This window comes from Rattus norvegicus, chromosome 2 (assembly GCF_021556685.1).
Source record: "Rattus norvegicus strain SHRSP/BbbUtx chromosome 2, alternate assembly SHRSP_T2T, whole genome shotgun sequence".
Classification (NCBI taxonomy): Eukaryota; Metazoa; Chordata; class Mammalia; order Rodentia; family Muridae; genus Rattus; species Rattus norvegicus.
In genome coordinates this window covers 220,536,870-220,558,701 of record NC_141535.1, presented here as the reverse complement: position 1 = coordinate 220,558,701, position 21,832 = coordinate 220,536,870, and the positions used below count along the sequence as shown (strand labels likewise).

Below are 21,832 nucleotides of genomic sequence, written 5' to 3'. Positions count from 1 at the left end.
GCTTGTGTCTTTCTGAGGTTCTCTTGAAGCTTCACACACACACACACACACACACACACACACACAACACACACACACACACACAACACACACACACACACACACACACACACACACACACACACACACACACTGCACTCTTTCCTGTTTCCCTCTGCTTGCTCAGGAGGGAGCTCAGGTGCCACCCAACAAGACAGCTTTGCCTGACTGCACTGGCTGAACATGGTGTTCTCTTGTGCTCACTGCAACCATGTGTGGCTTATCTTTGTACCTCTAGTCCTCGGTTCCGAGGTTGGCAAGTTCTCGGTAAATATTTGGTGAACCAACCATCGAATTATGTAGTCTCCGAACAGCTGTGATACGGTGTTTTTAAATTCAGCAATGTTTTCCAGACTCCAGTTAGATAATAAATTCTATTGGAGTTTGATAACGTGTCTTGTAATACTCTTATTTTTACAGAACTGGTTCTCTTTTCTCAAGGTTTTATGGTTGAGTATGATAGGCAGAATCACAGTCTATGAGGATTAGATAAAGCCTTTCCATCATCCTCATGGATTATTCAGTGTGTGTGTTTGTGTGTGTATTTGTGTGTGTGTGTGTGTGTGTGTGTGTGTGTGTGTGTGTAGGTAGGTAGGTAAGTAGGTAGTTTCTTAAGTTAAAATTGTATTCTCTGCAGCTGGGTGGAGTGGTGTGTGCTTTTCGGACAGGCAGGTCTCTTTGAGTTCAAACCCAGCCTGGTCTACATACCGAGATAATGTCTCAAAAATTATTTTTGCTAAATGCTACTAAAGGACTAAAAGCAATTGACTGTCTGAGATCCTCCTGTGCAATCCAACATGGTATTGACTGAGGATGACTTTGAACATCTGATCCTCCTGCCTTTACATTTCAAATGCTGAGTTTACGGGCACGTGCCACAAAACGCAGTTTTATGTGGTACTGGAGATAGGACCCAGGCTTTGTCCATTCCAGGCAGGCACACTTCTGACTGAGCTGCAACCCTAGCCCTCAGTCCATCCTTAAATAGGATTTTGATGCCCCAGACTCAGAATTAAATATAGCTTTGAACAGAGGCCATTACCTTCATTAGAAATGAACACTCTTGGGCACATCTTATGCACACCTCAAGGATCTGGGAGAGACTCGGGACTTGTTCTCACTGGAGCTGTAGCTCTGACACATCAGGAGTGGGTTGAAGGGTCTTATGGCAACAGTATATATGTCTAGCTTACTTGGTATTGGGGAGATGAGCAATCTGGGGCAAGACTGGTAACTATATTTGAAGTAAATTTGAATTAAAGTCACATTTGCTGGTGAAGATGCAAAAAGAAAAAGGGGACCATGTCTGTATAAAGAAACTACTGAAAAATCTTAGCATAGGCCAAGATACTGATACTTTGTAACACCGGTTCTGTTTTTAAGCCACAGAAGCTCCAGGAAAGTTTTTAAGTTCCATCTATAGGAAAGGTGCCTGAGGTGGGTTTCCTTGCAAATCTAGACGTGGGAGACTATTGAATTGACCTGATGGTTTGATTTTCACTTCCCTTAGCAAGTGTGTTACTTGGCTGAGCCCACGTTCAAAGGCTGGGCGGATTGATCCCCTGCAAGACACTTGAAGGTTAAGTAACTTCAGATCTCAGCTAATCCCACTAAGCTGCTGATACTAAATGTCGGCCGGCATTCCCGGTGCAACAGCTTCTGCATGCTCTTGGTTTGGACCTTACCTTTTGTTCAGAGAGCCACCTTGGAGCTATGTGGCTCTTTGCCTGCCTGTGCCTTGTGCTTAGCTTCCTGGGAGGAGTGAATTGTACCTGCCCTTCTCAGTGCTCCTGTGAATATCACGGCAGACACGAAGGCTCAGGATCAAGGTACGCCTCTCTCCTTGCTACTAATATTCTGATTATCCTGGTTAAATTAAAAAAGGACCCAGACTGATCAGCCTAATTTTATGAGGGCAAATTATTTGTTAAAAATGAGAGGCAGTTTAAACTTGTGAGACTTGGTTCAGTTTTTATTAGCTGGTTGTCTAACGCCTTACTATTCTTATTGTGGGCAATACCTACCTCTCAGAAGCCTCACACGGGTCTCTGACATTCCAAAAGCACTTCCTGTCTTACAAACATGTTTGTTATACCTATGTGCACATGATACCCTTCTCTGGAGAGCAAACCATGTTCCATGGTGGGGCGGGAGCTCAGACTTGTTACAGAAAGCACAGAGAGGGAGGTTGGGTAGGAGCTGTGGGCTTGTTGACGTCGTCCGCTATCAGTGCTTCCGATTGCACCTGAGGATTACTAACAACTTGGTGGTAGGAAAGCAAGAGTGAAGTTGGTGAGGTTGATTTATGAAAGTGAAGATGTCTGGAAAATACCACCTGTCGCAGATTTTGTTAGGCCCTCATAGACGTTGTTAAGTCTCTATGTTGCTTTAACACAGCAAAAATTATAATTTGTTTAGGATGCACATAAATCCTTTTACATATAGGCAAATAGAAAACAGAACTCTTACTAGCCAAATATGGGAGACTCTGGTTTTTTAAGAGTATTTTTCAGAGTATTTACTAAAATAAAATAAATGCATTCTTGTGATTTTGCTAGTTGAAATAATGAGTTTCTGAAGCAAAGCCTAATATAAGAATAATGCAACTTTAATCAAATAATAATTAAAATTTAGCTATATTGATAATTAATTAATATAGCTCAATGGTACAACACACACCTGACAGGTCTAGGGACAGGCATCTGATGCCCAACACAGAAGACAATGATGTTGAAGATGATGACGATGACGATGATGATGGTAGTGGTGATGATGGCGATATTGATGTTGATGATGTTTCAATTAAATTTCTTTGTGAATATTTTTTAGTCAACCCTGGTACCCTTTTTGAGACATTTCCTGAGAAGTAAGATGCAGTTGGAAACAACACGGGTTAGCACCTGTTATCCCAAAGATTTACAGCACTCAATGACCAGGCCAAGGAATTTCTAAAAACATTGCCAGAATGTCTTCTTCTCTGTGGTGGCCCCATTATGGTGGGTCCTACAAACGCCATGGAACATTATGTCTGATTAGATCTCTCAGAGGATGCTAGTTCAATACCTGTCATGTGTAAGTGAGGAAACAAAACTGCCCAGGGACAAGTGACTGAGTCGTCCTGGGTCTCAGCACCCCTGATGCAGTCAGTGAGCCAATCAAGGTGCAGCTCAGCTTCTCCCTGTGATGGCTGAAATGCTTACCTCAGGAGTGCATCCTGCCACCATGCTGGGGCAAAGCAACACAGAGGTTTGTGAAGTGCCCCAGAGACATGCTGAGGTTCACACAGTCTTCTAAAGTAACAGAAAGAATGTGTCCCCAGCAGTGACTTGTGGCTCCACCCTGCTTGCCCCTGTGGACTTCATGGGCTACCTGTGTTAAATTCACGGGCTTGCTGGGAAGTGTTTACCTGATGGTCATTTTATTGTGACCAATCACAATCCGGACATTGTTTTCTTTTCAAAGCTGCTTATTCAGGTTGGGAATTCAGATGGGTGTGGAGGATCAATAGGCAGTTTTGAGGCTGGAATGACTCTAAGATCTGAGATTCCTCGCATTTAAACCCATGGGTCAGGTTCTTTTTCTACTCTATTAGTACTAACAAACAAGTTCAGAGAATGACTTGAACAAGGACTGCCAAAAGGAATATGTTTGGTTTCTGGTCTATTCCTTCTGCAGAAAGAAATGCGTTGACATCTGCCCCTGCCTCCATAAGTGGTTCTCTCATAAAAGGGTCAGTTTATTATTATTTTATTTTATTTTAACGATAGGCTCTCATGTAGTCTGGGCTACCTTGGAATTCTCTGTGCCTCAGAATATCTTGACTGTCTGATTCTCCTACCTCTGACCCCTGATTAATGTGACTACAGGTGAGCGCCATGCCTGGTATACGCTGTGCTGAGGACCTAATGAAGGGATTGCAGCACGCCAGGCAAACACTCTATGACAGAGGTCCATCCCAAGGCCCAGTTCACGGCTTTGGTCAGATTCTTCTAACACTGGTGATTTTTTTAAACGAGATTCACTTTGGAGTCTGACAGAAGCAGGCTGGACAGGTCGTTCCATAGCATCCCACGGGCTGGTTGGCAGGGAGACATTGTCTACCACTGGAGGGCACGGATCATTTTAGATGTTTAATCAGTTGTTGGTAACAGCAGCAAATGCTGGCTGAGAACTTATGTGCCAGGAACACATAGAATTTTACATCCATTTAAGTCAATCATAAGCTGACAACGGGGTGATGGGGACGTGCGTTGGGTGAAGCAGCAGTCTCCAGCCACAGCGAAGACAGAGGAGCTTGACTTCCTTTATTCTGTTATCCACTATCCTCCTCTTGGGGAAGCCATGATGACTGACAAAGAAATGGATATGAGCAGTGTTTCTAAAGCCTGGCACGAAAAACCTCTATAAATGTCCATTAACACCACGACATTGCTCATAATTGATCAATTTTAACGATGAAAATGTCCATTCTGTATGGTTCAGTCAAATGGTTTCCACATTGTGGTAATGTTGAGGAAGGAGATGATGATGGTGGTGATGATGATGGTGATGATGCAATATTGACATTATGGATAAATAGGCTTCCAGAGTAAACAAATGTTAGGTAGAAACCAGGAGGGAATGAAAGACACGCATGTTTCATACAAGGCTTTTAAAGTGAGTCACGGGGAGTAGATCTTCTCACATTGCTCTTGTGATGGCAGGTCGGTGTTGTGTAACGACCTGGATATGAATGAAGTCCCAACAAACTTTCCTGTGGACACCGCGAAGCTCCGTATAGAGAAGACCATGGTCCGCAGGATCCCCGCCGAGGCTTTCTACTACCTGGTGGAGCTGCAGTACCTCTGGCTGACTTACAACTCGGTGGCCAGCATAGAGACCAGGAGCTTCTACAACCTAAAGCAGCTGCACGAGTTGCGTTTGGATGGGAATTCTCTGACCTCGTTCCCGTGGGCGTCTCTGCTGGACATGCCCCACCTGAGGACGCTGGACTTGCACAATAACAGAATAACAAGTGTGCCAAATGAGGCGGTCAGATATCTCAGGAACCTTACCTGCTTGGATTTGTCAAGCAACAGACTAACCACACTGCCACCTGATTTCCTGGACAGCTGGTCTCATTTAGCGATGACACCTTCTAGAAGCCCGGACCTTCCACCGAAAAGAATTATTCTTGGTAGGTTTGAAAGCTCCTGGGCATCTTATGCATAGGTGCCTTGTTATGTAGTTTTAAGGGTGTGTGCGGGCGCATGCATGTGCGTGTGTGTTCGTATGTGTGTGTGTGTGTGTGTTCGTGTGTGTGTGTGTTCGTGTGTGTGTGTGTGTGTGTGTGTGTGTGTGTTCGTGTGTGTGTGTGTGTGTATGAGACCAAGGATTTAATTCAAGGTCTTGCACCTGCTAAGTATATAAGCATACATCACCGAGTTACACTCCACCTCCTGAATTCAGTTAATCTATACATGCTTAGCTGTGTTTCCTGTAATATGTAATGGTATGTGAGCACATGTATGTGCATGTGTGCACATGTGTGTGCATGTGAGCATGTAGAAAGCATGGGGAGAAAGCTGCTCTCGATCTGAGAGTTTACCTGCTACACTCATATGATCACACCAGTGTACACACAGCTACTCTCTGCTGCTCTGTTCTTACTGGGTCCTTCAGGGTGGACGGGGTACCATTGCTTTTGTTAAACCTCTCCACAGAGGGCTACACAGGGCTGCACAGAAAAACCCTATCTTGGTGCGGGGTGTTGGAGATTCTACATGCTCTTCTGGTCTTGGGTCATACCTGTGGAAAGGACCGTTTAATAATATTTACAGATAAAGTCGTAAGACACAGTTAAGCCATTTGCTCTGATTCGCTCAGCACGTGGTGGGGACGCTGAGGTAGGAGTCTAAGTCCCGTGGGCCTGTTCCCATTTCTCTGTGACGTGGTGTGGAGTGTAAGTTCACTCGGACGATCTTTTCAGATTGTGTCTTTAATTAAAAGAGAAGAAGTAGGGACAAGCTTTGAGTTGTTCTCTCCATCTAGGTGAGTAAAAGCACCAACTTAGAAAGAACATTTTAATGTACGGATAAAACCCTAAACTGGAGTTGTGGAATTCAGGTTAAAAATTATAGTGCTGGTAGGTTTCCAGCTCTTTACACAGGCACGTATGTAAGACATCATCTACTGTTGAACCTTAGAGGGACAACCTAATAGTTAGACAAAGCACCAAATGTTTATTCAGTGTTGTTTTTTCTTTAATTGGTGCCCAATCACTTGTAAACATAGTAGAATTTGCCTGAAGGGCAGGGGCAGTCTGAATGTTTTCACAGAATTCCCCAAAGGCATTAATTTAGTTCAACAACCATTTCCAATACCTATGGATACACCCTGACTTCTTGCCATCACAACAGCCTGGCAGGGGTGGGGGGCAGGTCTATAACTGTCACCCCCTCTTTTACAGCCGGGAAGGAGGTAGCATCAAGTCTCAAATTTGTCATTCATCTCCACAGACATCATTGATCTTTTATAAGTTTTTTTTTTAATTGAGGGACTGACATATACTCTGTACATTGTGAAGTGCAAGATCTGAAGTATACAATTCAGTAAATTCTTACAGAAGCATGCCCTTGACAACGATACCTTCATCAAGACACAGGATATTCCATCACTTAACGTGGCCATGATCCTCATCTCTCGCGCTCGTGCCGCTGCCACATTGTGGAGCCGCTATGCTGATTTCCATCTCCTGCTCTAGCAAGCTACAGGAATGGCGCCTCCTGTGCCACGCATGCCCGTGCCTGGCTTCTGCCCCTCGGCAGCTGTTTCCAAGGCTGACCCATTCATGTCACCTGTCAGCGGTGTCTTATTGCAGAACTTCACTGTACGAACCAGTGTTCAGCCTTCCCCTGATTGGGCACTTTACCCTTTCCAATTTGGGGGCCTTTATGAATTTAAATACTCTCATACAACTTTAAATGCTCCCACAAAACGGTCTTATGTGGTGTGTATTTTTATTTCTCTTGCATAAGTACCTAAGGTCAACACTGCTGTGTTAAAGAGTGGCGGAGTGTGTACGTTTTAAAGAAACTGCCCAGATGATGATTGAGAAGATAATTTTAAAAAAAAATGGTGCCAGGTACCACAAGAGTAACAGAACTGTGCTGTTTTCTCGGGTTTTGTTTTTTTACTTTTTTTTTTTTTTAATGGAGTGTGCTGGATGTCTCTACAGTTTTGTTCAGATGACTGCAGAACCTGGAAAAGCTGTTGCTGCTGTTGATGCATAACACACTGCTATTATTGGTCTTTTTATATAAATATAAATATATATATATATATATACAGATATATAATTTGAATTTTTGGAAACTTTAGCTGTGCTGTCAACTTTGGAAAAAAGTATCCCCGTTTACTGTGTTGAGTTGGCACTGTACAGAAATTAACAGCCATATTGGTCTAGAAATGTTGAACTTAAGTTTTTTCCATTTGTACAGGGGTAACGCACTGTATTAAATATGTAAGGTCTTATCTACGTGGGTTTGATTACAAAAACTAATAAAGTATTCTCTAAATTAAAAAAAAAAAAAAGAAACTGCCCATTTTCCAAAGCGGGTACTTAGCGCTATGCCTTGCCCTGGCCCTGTGGGACAGCCTGGTTGTTCTGTGTCCTCCCGTACACTTTGCAATGCCGAGCCTTTATTTCAGCTCTTCTGGGGAGTCAGCAGACCAATCAAGTAGCTGAACCATTTCGCTTTGCCTTAGTGACTAATGATGTCACACCAGGTTACCGGTTTTTCTCCCCAATCATTTGCACGTAATCCTCCACGCACGTACTCTCTGTCCAGGTCTTCTGCTGTTTTTAAGGGTCATTTTCCATTGGCCTTTACCACTGGATCTATCTCTTTAATCGATTATGTGAATTATAAACACTTTCATTCTGGCTGACCCATTCACATCTATGTAGTGTATTTGGTAAGGACTATTTAAAATTTGATGGCAAGTGACTTATTATTATTTTACTCTTAGAGCTTCCTGGGAACTGTTTCAGAAATATCTCTGCACCACAAGATGACAGAGAGACTCTGCTTTCTTTATAGGCAGAGTCTTTAAATTCAGTTTTTAGCGTTATGTCCTTATCTTCTATGCTTACGACTTAAGGCTCACCTCAGAAGAGTCTCTGCGCAGGTGCAAAGCAGGGCATCATTTGTGAAGAGGCTTTCCTTTCCCATCGCACGGCTGTACACCGCAGCCTACACAAAGCTAAACGGGGTCTCTTCTCTCTTTGAAGAGAATAATAAGCTTCGTACAGGGATCTGTTTCTGACTTCCCAAACACACACTGAAATAGCCAATTTAATCCAACTATTCTGATGCATAAAAAATACTGAATTTCTCTCTGAGAAGGGATAAAGCCGCAACCAGTGGCCCCATCCAAGAACTGTCGTGAGGTTATTAATGCAAATCACTGTGTATTTCCTTCAAGGAATTCAAGTAACAGTTTAACCTTAGCAGCTTCTTGTACCTTTGTCCCCACGAGGAAGAACACCAGGCAGACGAAATGAACTGGGTCAGTTCTCATATAACTACGTTTAATTCGCATCTTAAAAATCTGCAACTTGGACCTTAGATGTTTAGATGGAAACAAACAGACTTCATGTTATTGAGGAATTAGAAAATCTTTCCTCTTGGTTTATATAACTTTCCTATGTAACCAGTAGGGCTGACTTTTAATTTTTTCATAACTGACACATTTTAATAATTGTTTTAAAGTATGAATGGAGCGGTTAATGTTCTAACTCTTGAATATTTCCCTGTACAGGTGTCTGCACTCCAGACAGCTTAGAGCCATTGCCCAAATGTGTGGATATTTTTAGTTGACAGAGATGAATTGTGCTAGAAGGTTTATTAGATTAGGAGGCTAAAAGAAATGTGGGGCTAGTCAGGACTCTAAGAGACTTAAGAAATCAAAGAGGTAATCTCTTTGTGCTTTAGCTGGTGTGGAATCAGAAGAAAAGAGTCATCGTCATCCCAAGGTGGCCAAGAGCTGAGTGTGGTGTGAGTCACAACAAGGTGGCCTACTGAATGCTTTAAGATCCAGACACTTGAGTTCAAATCCTGCCTGCCCGGTTGTGTAACCTTAGACAAGTTTCCCTCTTTCTTGAGCCCCTGAATTTCCTTTCATTAGAAGAAGAGAGAGGATTGAAGGGGTTGAAGGGGCTGAAGGGGCTTGCAACTATGAACAACAATACCAACCAACCAGAGCTCCCAAGGACTAAACCACCATCCAAAGACTACACATAGACTGACCCATGGCTCCAGCTGCATATGTAGCAGAGGATGGGCTTGTTGGGCACAAATGGTAGGAGAGGCTCTTGGTCCTGCCAAGACTAGACTCCCCAGTGTAAGGGAATGTCAGGGCAGGGAGGCGGGAAGGGGTGGGTAGTTGGGGAGGGGGAACACCCTTATAGAAGAAGAGAGAGGGGTGTGGGATGGGGGGGTTATGAACAGGAAACCAGGAATGGGGATAGCATTGAAATATAAATTTAAAAATTTCAATAAAAAAGAAAGTATAGATGTAAGCTATAAAAAGGTTTTATTAATAAGAATATAAGGGTTCTGACTGTGGGTAGTGATATTTGACAAGTAATAAAACTATATATGTAAAATTTATTAAGAAGAAGAAGAGGAGGAGGAGGAAGAAGAGGAAGAGGAAGAGGAAGAGAAGGAAGAGGAGGAGGAGAAAGAGGGGGAGGAGGAGGGGGAGGAGGAGGAGGAGGAGGAGGAAGAGGAGGAGGATTGTGGGTTGTGCTGCAGTTACTCTCCTCATGCTTTTGGGAGAACCTGATTCTGTTTAGTGTTCTTATTTGCTATTACTTTTTGAGGCATTGGAATTTTATTCAGAAATTCATTGTTTATGCCTGTATCTTGACATTTCCTCTGGTAGCTTCATTGCTTCAGGTCTTACATTAAATATGTCGGATCTGTTTTGGAATGGTATCTATACAAGTTGATGCAGAAGGATCATTTTAGAACAGTGGTTCTCAACCTCCCTAATGCTGTGGCCCTTTAATACAGTTCTTCATTGTGGCAACCCCCAACAATAAAATTATTTTTGCTTCCTAATTCATAACTGTAAAATGTGTTGGGAGATAGAGTTTGCCAAAGGGGTCAAGATCTACATGTCGAGAACCACTGTTTTAGAGGTTTTTCTGGTTTAGCGAATCATAATATTTAACTTTTTCTAAATCTCCTTTTCTTCTAGTGAAGTATATTCTTTTCCTATCTCTCATGTGTGTGTGGATCTCTTTTTCTCCTATGATATTCGTAAGATTCCTTCCGATGTCTTCTGCAGTAAATTGTGCAGTGGTTGTAAGTTGTGTTTGTGTTTAACTTGGAAGCTCTGTTCATCCATCAGTTTTAAGAGACAGCTTTGCTAGGTTGGCGAATATCTGCTCTCAGCATTTGTAATGCATTACTCCATGACCGCCAAGTTCCGTCCTGAGAGGCTGTTATTCTGATAGGTGACCTCATGGCGTAACTTTGTGCTTGACAGTTGGTGCTTTCGGCTTACAGCTTTCGATATCTTTCCTTGTTCTGTATTCTTGAAATTTTAACTATCATAGAACACAGAGAGGTTCTTTTCTTCTCACATCTAGTTGGGACAGGTTTCCCCCTGTAGTAGGGAAGTTTTCTGCTAAACTACATTACTTTTAAACTGTATCTTATCTTTTTCTGTGTCAAAGCTTTGGGTGTTTGGTTTCTTAGACATGCCTCAGAGAGCTTGAAGGTTATGGTGATTGTCTCCTGTGTGTGTGTGTGTGTGTGTGTGTGTGTGTGTGTGTGTGTGTGTCTGTGTCTGTGTCTGTGTCTGTGTCTGTGTCTGTGTGTGTTTGTGTGTCACTATCCAAATGTAATATCTCATCACTCTTGTCTCCAATGCCTGATATTCTTCTCCTGGATTTATTCTTTTGGTGACACTCTCTGATGACTTTGAATCTTTTTTTTTTTTTTTCCGGAGCTGGGGACCGAACCCAGGGCCTTGCGCTTCCTAGGTAAGCGCTCTACCACTGAGCTAAATCCCCAGCGATGACTTTGAATCTTGTCTTGTATTTGAACTGTCTGTCAGGTCTCTTTTCAGAATCTTTACCTCACTAGAAAATTTCTCATATAAGACTTGGATTGACTTTTTCAGTCATCTGTTTATTGGTATTTTCAAGGAGGTCGTTATTTTCAAAATTAGACTTTTGAGTTGCTTGTCCGGCAGTTCTGTCATTTTGATATTGTTGATCTTTGGAGTCATATTGCTTGACTATTTGCACACTTCTTGTGTTTCCTGGTCACAATGATGTGCCCTACTGCATTGGCTGTGTCTTCTAGCTTTATATGAAAGGTCTTTCTTTTTTTTTTTACATACTTTTAAACTAGTTTTGCATGTATGTAGGGTTCTCACATGTACACATTTCACATGTATACATTTCACATGTACACTTTGCTCATATTCACACACACACACATGCACGCATGCACACACACACACACACTGACCTCCCTTCCATACCTCTCACTCCTCTTTTGCTCGTCTCCTTCCTTCCCAAATCATCCTCCCACTGCCTTCAGGCTGCATTTCATTTCCATGTCTCTCCTCCCCACTCACAGTATCTCCCTCCCCTCTCCTGGTCCCTTTTCTATTTTCGTGACCTATACATACATATATGTATCTACCCAGATTCTGAATGAAAACACACAGTGCTTGTCTTTCCGAGCCTGGCTTATTTCATTAACACAATGGTTTCCAACTCATCCAATTTCCTGAAAAAAAAAATGCCATGATTCTGCTTTTTCTTTGCATCTGGAAAAGCATCTGTTGTGTGTATGCACCACATTCTGTTTATCGTCTTGTCTGCTGGTGGATATCCATGCGGTTCCATGTCTTGGCTATTGTGATAGTATGACAGACAGTAGACATGAGTATGTGTGTGTCCGAGGTGTGCTGACATAGAGTCCTTTGGGTGTGTCCCCTGTAGGGATACTCCTGAGCGATTTGGTAGTCTAATGTTTTTTTGCTTGTTTACTTGTTTGTTTTCTGGGGCCTCCACAGTGACTTCCATAGTGGCTGCTGTAGTTTATACTCTTGCCAGCCAGGTATAAGGGCTAACATAGAGTCTTTTAGGGAACAACCTTCTCTTGAGGATTCAACCCCCACGTACACTCAGGGGAGAAAGCAGATGTCTACTGCTGAGACACTATGCAAGGAAACATATAAAGAAAATTTATTAAAACTTACCAATAAAGCCTTTAATTGGGGGGTTCCTTACAGCTTCAGATCATCCATGATTGTCATGATGGGAAGTGGGGTGGCAGGCAGACCTGCTGAGTGCCTACAGCTGATCCATATGCCTGTAGTAGACTGGATCTGCTCAACCCCAGTGACACACCTGGCCCAACAAGGCCACACCTCCCAATCCTTCCCAAACAGTTCCACCAGCAAGGGACCAAGTGTTTAAATAAATGAGCCTACAGTGGTCATTCTCATTCAAATCTCACCAGACTACAGCAACAGAAACAACAACAACAACACACAATGACAAACAATGGCGGGGTGGGCGGGAAATGGAAGCAACAACTATTTTAGAACAGCTTGTCTGTTTCTGCTCCTACCTGGTTAGATAGTCCTGGAGCCAGTGCTTCCCTATTGGGAAGCTTTCGGGACTTTTCTCCTTCTCCCATTTACTGAAGACCCCACCAAGGGAGACCCTTCCCAGACAGTTGTGTTTCTCAGTACACCGCATGGAGGAAGCCAGTTGAGCACTAAGAGACCAAACAAGCAATGGTCCATGCATGTCTTCTCTCTGCTTATGACTGTGGATGTGATGGTTTAAGAATCCACCTTGACTTCTCTATGATAATGGACTCTTAAACCAAATATTTCCTCCCCAACCCCCGCTTTTGGGCAGTATACCTTATTACTCCAACAGGAATGAAACCAGGACAACTTGTTTTTACTTTAAATCTAGTGAATTACTTAACTAATATTTATAAAACCAATTCATCAGTTAGACACAGGTCTCACTATTGAGCCCTGGCCGGCCTAGAACTTGCTATATAGAGCAGGCTAGTCTTGAACTCATAGTTTATGAGATCTGTCTTCCTTTATCTTCTGAGTACTGGGATTAAATGGATTTACCACCACACCTGGCCCACCTTGTTCTTATGAGCAGGCACCTTTCATGCCTCAGCTGATGAATAACAATGTTACAATGTTACAGATCAGGCATTCTACCATACCACTCTGCTATTCTGGTGGTAACTGATTGCAGTGTTAATTTGCTGATCAAGCTTAAATTTTCTCCAATCCATGATTATTATTTTTATTTTATAGACGGACAAAACGTTATTTCTGGAGAGAGGGAACTCGAGATTTCTCAGTTTTCTCCTCTTGCAGATGAAGAGGTAGGGGCTCAGGAGACTGCTCTATCAGGCTTCCTGGCCCCATTTAGAACCTACGCATAGTAGGGCTGGTGAAGATGCCATTTCCTCCCCACCTCCACTCATCTTCCACATCACATTTAAACCTGCCCTGAGTATATCCAATCAGCTGGCGTTTACAACAGTGGATGAATACCCAGGCGTCTAAGAATGAAGTGAGGTTGAAGCTCGATTGTATTTGTTTGCTGTAGAGGTGTGCTGATCTTACAATTTAACCTCTGCCAATAGCCAGAAAGTGTGGCTTAGAGAAGAGAAAATCTGTGTATACCAACAACAGCTCTGTGTTAGCTATAGCTTATTCACAATTTGAAACTTTGAATCAACAATGGGTTTAAGGTATTATGTTTAGGAAGGATGGTTAAAGTTTATAGATATAATTTTTTAAAGATTTATTTATTTATTATATATAAGTACACTGTAGCTGTCTTCAGATACACCAGAAGAGGGTATCAGATCTCTTTACAGATGGTTGTGAGCCACCATGTGGTTGCTGGGAATTGAACTCGGGACCTCTGGAAGAGCAGTCAGGTGCTCTTAACTGCTGAGCCAACTCTCCAGCCCCCAGATATAATTTTTTTATCACAACCTTTTTCAGGTAGTTTACATGAATTAGTAAGTTAACATGTATGTACATCCGTGGCAGAGCAGCCGTCCTTACATACATTCGAGAGAGGTTGTTGCTACTGTCTAATGTTGTGGAGAACATTAGAATTGGAATTTCAGTCTAGATATTAGGTTTTGTACTCAAATTTAGTTATTCAACATAAGAAAGAAAGAAAGAAAGAAAGGAAGGAAGGAAGAAAGAAAGAAAGAAAGAAAGAAAGAAAGAAAGAAAGAAAGGAAGGAAGAAAGGGGAGCTGGAGAGATGGCTCAGCGGTTAAGAGCACTGACTGCTCTTCCAGAGGTCCTGAGTTCAAATCCCAGCAACCACATGGGGGCTCGCAGTCATCTGTAATGGGATCTGATGCCCTCTCTTTTCTGGTGTGTCTGAAGATAGTGACAGTATACTCAGATACATAAAGTAAATAAATTAATTTTTAAAAAGAAAGAAAGAAAGAAAAACAAATAAACCAAGAAGTCTGCTTACGGCACGCAACCAGGTGAAGGCACCAATATTCCAAAGAAAAGAGAACTAGTCATAGATTCACAGGATTTAATGTAAGAGGAGAGGATTCAAGGTTATTCACCCATAGGAGAAAAACAAACTTCTCAAATAGGAGATTAAAAAGTAACCAGTCCTGGCAGGAAAGGGAGCCCCCGTGACCTGCTGTTACAGCACCGGTAGGCAGAAGAGAAAATGTAGGGCCTACGAACCAGCAGTTCTGTGTCCAGCTCTCTCGGAGTTCCACAGTTCTACGTTCTCTTCTCAGCTCAGATCCCAGACCGTCAGCAAAAGCTGTAACTACAATTCTCCAAGGCCAGCCCTGTCTCAAGCTTGTGAGGAAGCTGTTGGTTAGAGGACAGCCAGCGTCTCTAGTAGGACGTTTGTCCTACTGCATGTTCTGAAGAACCACGCTGAATGCCGTTCTTAGTCTGGTCATTTAGAAGAGGCTGGGAATGAGCCAAGTGTCTTTGGTTACACTGAATGCTTCCTCAGCCTCAGCCTTCACTATTTGCAAGAAGCTCTGTCCCCAGATCAGCTTTGATTCCGTAGGGGCATTCACGTTAGGAGAGAACGTTCTTCTGCATAAGCATGCGTTCTATCCTTCGCACTTACCCCCGATGACAATGCCACCAACCCTTCTGCCATTCCACAACAAGGATTTTTCTTTTCCTTTCTGGAAACTGTAAATCACTTTCCTTTAAGCTCTCAATGACAGGATCCTTGAGAGTCAAATGGTGTCAGCTCACAGTCCCCAAAGCTGAGGCAGATACTGAAGATACTCCCGGTTGGAAACCTTCAGCCTGTATGTTCCTTGCTGCTGTCCCTCTTGTGCTGAGATTCGGGCACATCCCTTTGGTGGCCACCACATATGGCATCCATGCAAAGTCGCTTTCTGGTCTTAACTCCTCCTATTGCTGGTTCTGATTCCACAAGCCTCATTTTTATCTCAGTTTGTCTTCCAGTTACACAAACCCATGACCCATTCCAGGCCGTGCTGGCAGCTCTTAGCACTCTGTGATGGGCTGGAAGGCACTCTCTGAGTACTCCAGGACTGTGTATCTCTGTCCTATACTTATGGCATTCTGAGGTACCCGGGTACAATGACCAGGAGCGGGGCAGTGAGTGAGATATAAGTGAATAAGAAAAAAATATATATATACATATATAATATATTCCAATATATATGCTCATTTTATATATGTGGGGTGTGTGTGTGTGTGTGTGTGTGTGTGTGTGCGCGCACACATGGATTGTTGGTATTAAGTGAAAATAAAGGTTAGTATATAAAACATTAATTAATTAGCTCTACTCAAATTGCCCCACTGGCAGCAGCATGCATTCCTCAACACCTGCCAAAATGCTCTGGATTCTTGAACACACACACACACACACACACACACACACACACACACACACACACACGGCCTTCATTTTAATATGCCTTAAACAGCACAATGGCTGGGCCACTCTCAAACTTCTGCATAGCTGATGCCTCCAGTTTGATGCTCCTGAATCATTCCTTACTAAAATCTGTCCTCCATCTTTGCTACCCAGACCCAAGCCGGGGAGAGGCCCCTGGGGATGCTTTTCCCTGGCTCCCACATGGCTGATTCTCTGTCTTTCACAGCTCTCATCTTCAATCCTATCCTTTCCTGGCATGGCGATTTTAACCTTCTCCTTCCAGCGGTAAAGTCCCACCTCTGTCTCCCTGCCCAGCCACTGGCTGCTGGCAACTTTATTTACCAATTAGAACCAACTGGGGGCAGGGACTGTCAGGAATTCACACGCGGATGCATGAATTCCTGTGTAATTTGGGACCCCAGTTAACATAATATAAGCAGTAAACCCACAAGTGTAACGAGTGGAGGAAGTGCTAGGTATGCCAGTGACTGTATCTATCCATCCAAGAACTTTTTTCTTGGATATTTTATGTATTTACATTTGAAATATTATTCCCCTCCCCCTGCTTCTGTAAGGATGCTCCATTCCCACCCACCCACTCCCACCTCAATGCCCCGACCTTCCCCTACATTGGGGAAACGAGACTTCACAGGACCAAGGGCTTTTCCTCCTATTGATGTTGGACAATGACATCCTCTGCTACATATGCGGCTGGAGCCATGGGTTCCTCCATGTGTACTCACTGACTAGTGGTTTAGTCCTTGATAACAAGGACACATGCTCCACTATGTTCATAGCAGCCTTTTTTTTTTTTTTTTTTTTTGGTTCTTTTTTTTTGGAGCTGGGGACCGAGCCCAGGGCCTTGCGCTTCCTAGGTAAGCGCTCTACCACTGAGCTAAATCCCCAGCCCCATAGCAGCCTTTTTAATAATAGCCAGAAGCTGGAAAGAACCCAGATGTCCTTCAACAGAGGAATGGATACAGAAAATGTGGTACATCTACACAATCAAAAACAATGACTTCATGAAATTCTTAGGCAAATGAATGGAACTAGAAAATATCATCCTGAGTGAGGTAACCCAATCACAGAAAAACACTCATGGGGGGCTGGGGATTTAGCTCAGTGGTAGAGCGCTTACCTAGGAAGCGCAAGGCCCTGGGTTTGGTCCCCAGCTCCGAAAAAAAGAACCAAAAAGAAAAAAAAAAAAAAGAAAAAAGAAAAACACTCATGGTATGCGCTCACTGATAAGTGGATATTAGCCCAAAAGCTTGGAATACCTAAGAAAAAAATTACAGATTATGTGAAGCTCAAGAAGAAGGAAGACCAGAACGTGGATGCTTCAATCCTTCTTAGAAGGGAGAACAAAATGCTCACAGGAGGAAATGCAGGGACAAAGTGGAGCAGGAACTGAAGGAAAGTCCTCCAGAGACTGCCCCACCTGGGGATCCATCCTATATGCAGCCCCCAAACCCAGTCACTATTTTGATGCCAAGAAGTGCTTACTGACAGGAGCCAGATATGGGTGTCTCCTGAGAGGCTTTGCCAGAGCCCTATTGATACAGATGAGGGTGGTTGCAGCTAACCATTGGACTGAAAACAGGGGCCCCAATGGAGGAGTTAGAGAAAGGACTGAAGGAGCTGAAAGGGTTTGCAACCCCATAGGAGGAACAACAATACCAACCAACCAGATGCCACTAGAGCTCCCAGGGGCTAAACCTACCTCCCATAACTTTAATGAGAGAGATAATGTGGCAACCTTCTGTCCCAAGGCGAGCTGTGCTACAAACTTCTCAGGATGACCCTTAATGTCCCTTTTCTTTCTGTGCTTTAGGTTTACAGGACAACCCTTGGTTCTGTGACTGTCACATTTCCAAAGTGATCGAGCTGTCTAAAGTCGCCGACCACGCCGCTGTGCTTCTTGATCCCCTGATGGTCTGCAGCGAACCGGAGTACCTCCAAGGAATCGCGTTTCAGAGGGTGGAGTTGGAAAAGTGTCTGAAGCCATCCGTGATGATGTCGGCCACCAAAATCACATCTGCTCTGGGGAGTAATGTTCTGCTGAGGTGTGACGCCAAAGGCTACCCCACCCCACAGCTGATGTGGACCCGATCGGACAGCTCGCCAGTTAACGCTACAGGTATAGTTAGTCATCGGACACGGAACCCGTTTGCAAAAACCTGGACTGCAGCTCGTGTCTTTGTGTACATTTAAATGGCTAGTTAATTCGTACGACACCAGGATCATGGGATGCAAGGACATGGTTGTAGTAGTTCTGTCTTTGTTTTCAGTGGAGCCCGGGGCCTTATGCATGCTAGGCAAGTTCTCTACGGCCAAGTTACACCTTCCGCTATAAATTCAAAGGAAATTTTGTTTCAACACTTAGAATAAAACCCAGGGCCTTCTGTACTATATTCCTAGTTCTATGGATGCAAGGGAATTCAACAGTGCGTTTTATTGATTAATATTTTATCACTTTATAGAAATACCTAAAAAATAATCGATCAAACCATTTTCTTTCCTTAGGTAGAAATTTCATGTGACGTAAATACACGATTGCTAGCGAGACTTTTGTCTTGTTCTGTTATCTTGGATAGACTCATTTTAAACTGTAAAACATAAGAAACATACTCAAAGACTTTCATATGATTTTTTTGAACAACTATTTAAATACTAAATTACACAGAGAGCTTACGGTGGAGCAAAACTACTTTTAGAAATATTAATATTTTAGATTCTTTTAAAAGTCTATGAAGATCAAGCCAGGCTTTGCCCACTGAAACAAAGATATTCTGATAATTAGAAGGATGAAGTTTTGGGACTGTTCAAAATAAAATTAGAATTGGGGTTTAAAAATTAAACTTGATGGAACAGAGAGTCAAGGTTTAATATTCCTCTAGATTGCTAGTGGGTGACCTACAGTTTAGCTCCCGAAGTTTAAGTTCACATCTGGGCTGTTGGCACCTTGCTTCCTGTAATAATATCCTTTAGGAACCTGTCTCGATTTCAGATAAAAAATTTTAATGTGTAGCAAAGAAATACTGTAATATTCTATATATCTTATATGTTACTCTGTAAAGAAGGAAGCTTATAGTTTTCTAATTTACCCGAGTCTAATATGGGATGAATGATTTAGAATAAAAGTTATAACTCCTCTAAGCCAGAAAATGACATTTTGTTCCTTCTAGGTATGGGGAAAGATGCATTTAATTAGAGCAAAAAATATTTTTTTGAGAAAGAATTAAGTAAAGTCTAATAGATTCACAGTCAAAACTGAGAGGGAGCTTTTTAAAAAAGATTTATTTATTTATTATATATAAGTACACTGTAGCTATCTTCAGACAGACCAGAAGAGGGCATTAGATCTCATTAGAGATGGTTGTGAGCCACCATGTGGTTGCTGGGATTTGAACTCAGGACCTCTGAAAGAATAGTCAGTGCTCTTAACCACCAAGTCATCTCTCTAGCCTGAGAGGAAGCTTTTCTTTTTTGCATTTTAGTTTTTTTCTCCATCTTTATTAAATTGAGTATTTCTTATTTACATTTCAATTGTTATTACCTTTCCCGGTTTCCAGGCCAACATCCCCCTAACCCCTCCCCTAATATATGGGTGTTCCCCTCTCCATCCTCCCCCCTTTACTGCCCTCATCTCAACAATCCCGTTCACGGGGGGTTCAGTCTTGGCAGGACCAAGGGCTTCCCCTTCCACTGGTGCTCTTACTAGGCTATTCATTGCTACCTATGAGGTTGGAGCCCAGGGTCAGTCCATGTATAGTCTTTGGGCAGTGGCTTAGGGGAGAGGAAGCTTTTAAGATTAGTTTTCTTGTCCTCTTGTTGGTCAAACGCAGAGGCATGGGCAGTACATACCATTCACCCTGTATACAACTGTATGCTGCTTGGGAGACAAAAGCTTACTATGTCCCAGATCTCCTGGTTTTCTCCCTACACAGGTTTAAACAGTCATTTTCCAAACAGACAGACTCTGCAGCACTTGGCAGGTCCTAGATTTCATGTGTACACATTTGTTTTCTTCTAGTAATTCAGGAGTCTCCAGGAGAAGGAGTCAGATGGTCCATCTTAAGCTTGACTGGTATCACGTACAGGGACGCTGGGGATTACAGCTGTAAAGCCAAAAATCTGGCAGGGACGTCAGAGGCTGTGGTTACTGTGACAGTTGTCGGTGTTGCTACGACCACCCTATCACCAGATACTTCAGAAAGAAGCCCTGGAGAGCACCCTGAACAGAACCATCCCCAGCCTGGATTAGGAAGATCAACCCCTCAGTCTAAGTCCTGGTTATCGCCAGGACTCTCTTACACTTCTTCCCACCCCACTTCCTCAGCCGCCGCTCTCTCTACATCTACACTGTCTCCTCCCCCCTCCTCTTTGCCTCCCATCTTCTCAGCTGCTTCTGCAACCACCAGTGTAAGAACCAGCATCTCAGGAAGCACCGTCAGGACTAGCCACCGGCCACCCCTGCTCCACCCCGGTGGGAAAAGCAACGCAAAGATAGAGAAGAACGGAAGGAAGTTTCCTCCACTCAGCGCAAGTAAGAAAGAAGAGTTGGCGTTGATGGATCAGGCAGCGCCAATGGAAACAAACATCACTATCAAAGACCTCAGGGTGGCCCGCGAAACCGGCGCGAGTGTGACTCTGACCTGGAGCAGTAGCAGCAGCAGCAGCAGCAGCAGCAGCAGCAGCAGCAGCAGCAGCAGCATACAGGAGTCTGCTGTGACTGTGCTATATTCTAAGTATGGTGAGAAGGACCTGCTGCTAGTGGATGCAGACTACGGCAAGAACCAGGCGACCATAAACGGCCTGGAGCCTGGCAGTCAGTATGTGGCATGTGTCTGTCCAAAAGGAGTGGGGCCCCGAGAGGATCAGTGTATCACCTTCTCTACCGACAGAGTCGAAGGGCGGGACTCACAGTGGTCATTGCTCATCGTGGTGACCAGCTCTGCCTGTGTTATAGTCGTGCCCCTAATTTGTTTTTTATTATATAAAGTCTGCAAACTGCAGTGCACGTCAGATCCTTTCTGGGAAGATGATTTGTCAAAAGAGACGTATATCCAATTTGAGACGCTGTCACCCAGGTCACAGAGTATTGGGGAGCTCTGGACACGGAGGCACAAAGATGATGGGGAAAAGTTGCTGCTATGCTCCCGGTCCAGTGTGGACTCTCAGATGAATCTTAAAAGCGATGGCCATAGAGCGGAGTATTACTGCTGAGGTTCGACAGGTGAGGTGAACGTGAACAAAGACTTGTGGGAGCGCAGGCTACCGCGGATCATCTGTTGGGTGACTTTTGGACAGATTTCCGGGCCATCTGTGAGAATCGCAAATGGAGTATTTTTTTTATATATTTAAAAAAATTTTAGTTGAGAAACATCTCAACTAAAACAACAAATGATCCCGGTTTTTATTACAGGAAGGGCGTCTGTATAAATAATTTCCCAGTGGTATTTAAGAAGCTTGCAATGATTTTAACTTTAGGGAAATCCAGTTCCTTAAATGAATTGACAAGGAGATATCCGAGATAGGCAAACTCTGCATTTAAGAAGAGAGAATATTTTGAACAGCGGAAGAACATGAGCCTAGCCAGCCAAGACTGATTGGCCCCGAATGTTCAAAGTGCTTTCGGGTTTGCTGTGGGCATTTGCCGCCATTGCCTGGTGTGTGACTGCGATTCTAATGAAGTTTGTATCTAGAAATAGTTTTTTCCCCTCTCATCATTTGCAGTTAGATATCATTCAAATTTAGTACAAAAAAGATCATAACAAACAACATTTTCTATAGAATTAGTGGTTTTAGACTGTATGGG

The 21,832-nt window shown here is 43.3% G+C and overlaps 1 protein-coding gene across 1 annotated transcript; it reads left to right on the top strand.

Annotated features, from left to right (window-relative positions):
* The first annotated feature begins 1,752 nt into the window (after positions 1–1,752).
* Positions 1,753–21,716, top strand: Lrit3 (leucine-rich repeat, Ig-like and transmembrane domains 3). The gene is made up of 4 exons (XM_087644224.1): positions 1,753–1,868; positions 4,743–5,215; positions 17,846–18,151; positions 20,048–21,716. The coding sequence occupies exons 1-4, from the start codon at positions 1,753–1,755 to the stop codon at positions 21,238–21,240; spliced, it is 2,088 nt and encodes a 695-aa protein (XP_087500350.1). The 3' UTR covers positions 21,241–21,716.
* The last annotated feature ends 116 nt before the right edge of the window (positions 21,717–21,832 follow it).

Coding starts and splice junctions, on each gene's coding strand:
- Lrit3 (XM_087644224.1), top strand. CDS start 1,753: ATGTGGCTCTTTGCCTGCCTGTGCCTTGTGCTTAGCTTCCTGGGAGGA. Junction 1,869..4,742: donor CACGAAGGCTCAGGATCAAG/GTACGCCTCTCT, acceptor TTGTGATGGCAG/GTCGGTGTTGTGTAACGACC. Junction 5,216..17,845: donor ACCGAAAAGAATTATTCTTG/GTAGGTTTGAAA, acceptor TCTGTGCTTTAG/GTTTACAGGACAACCCTTGG.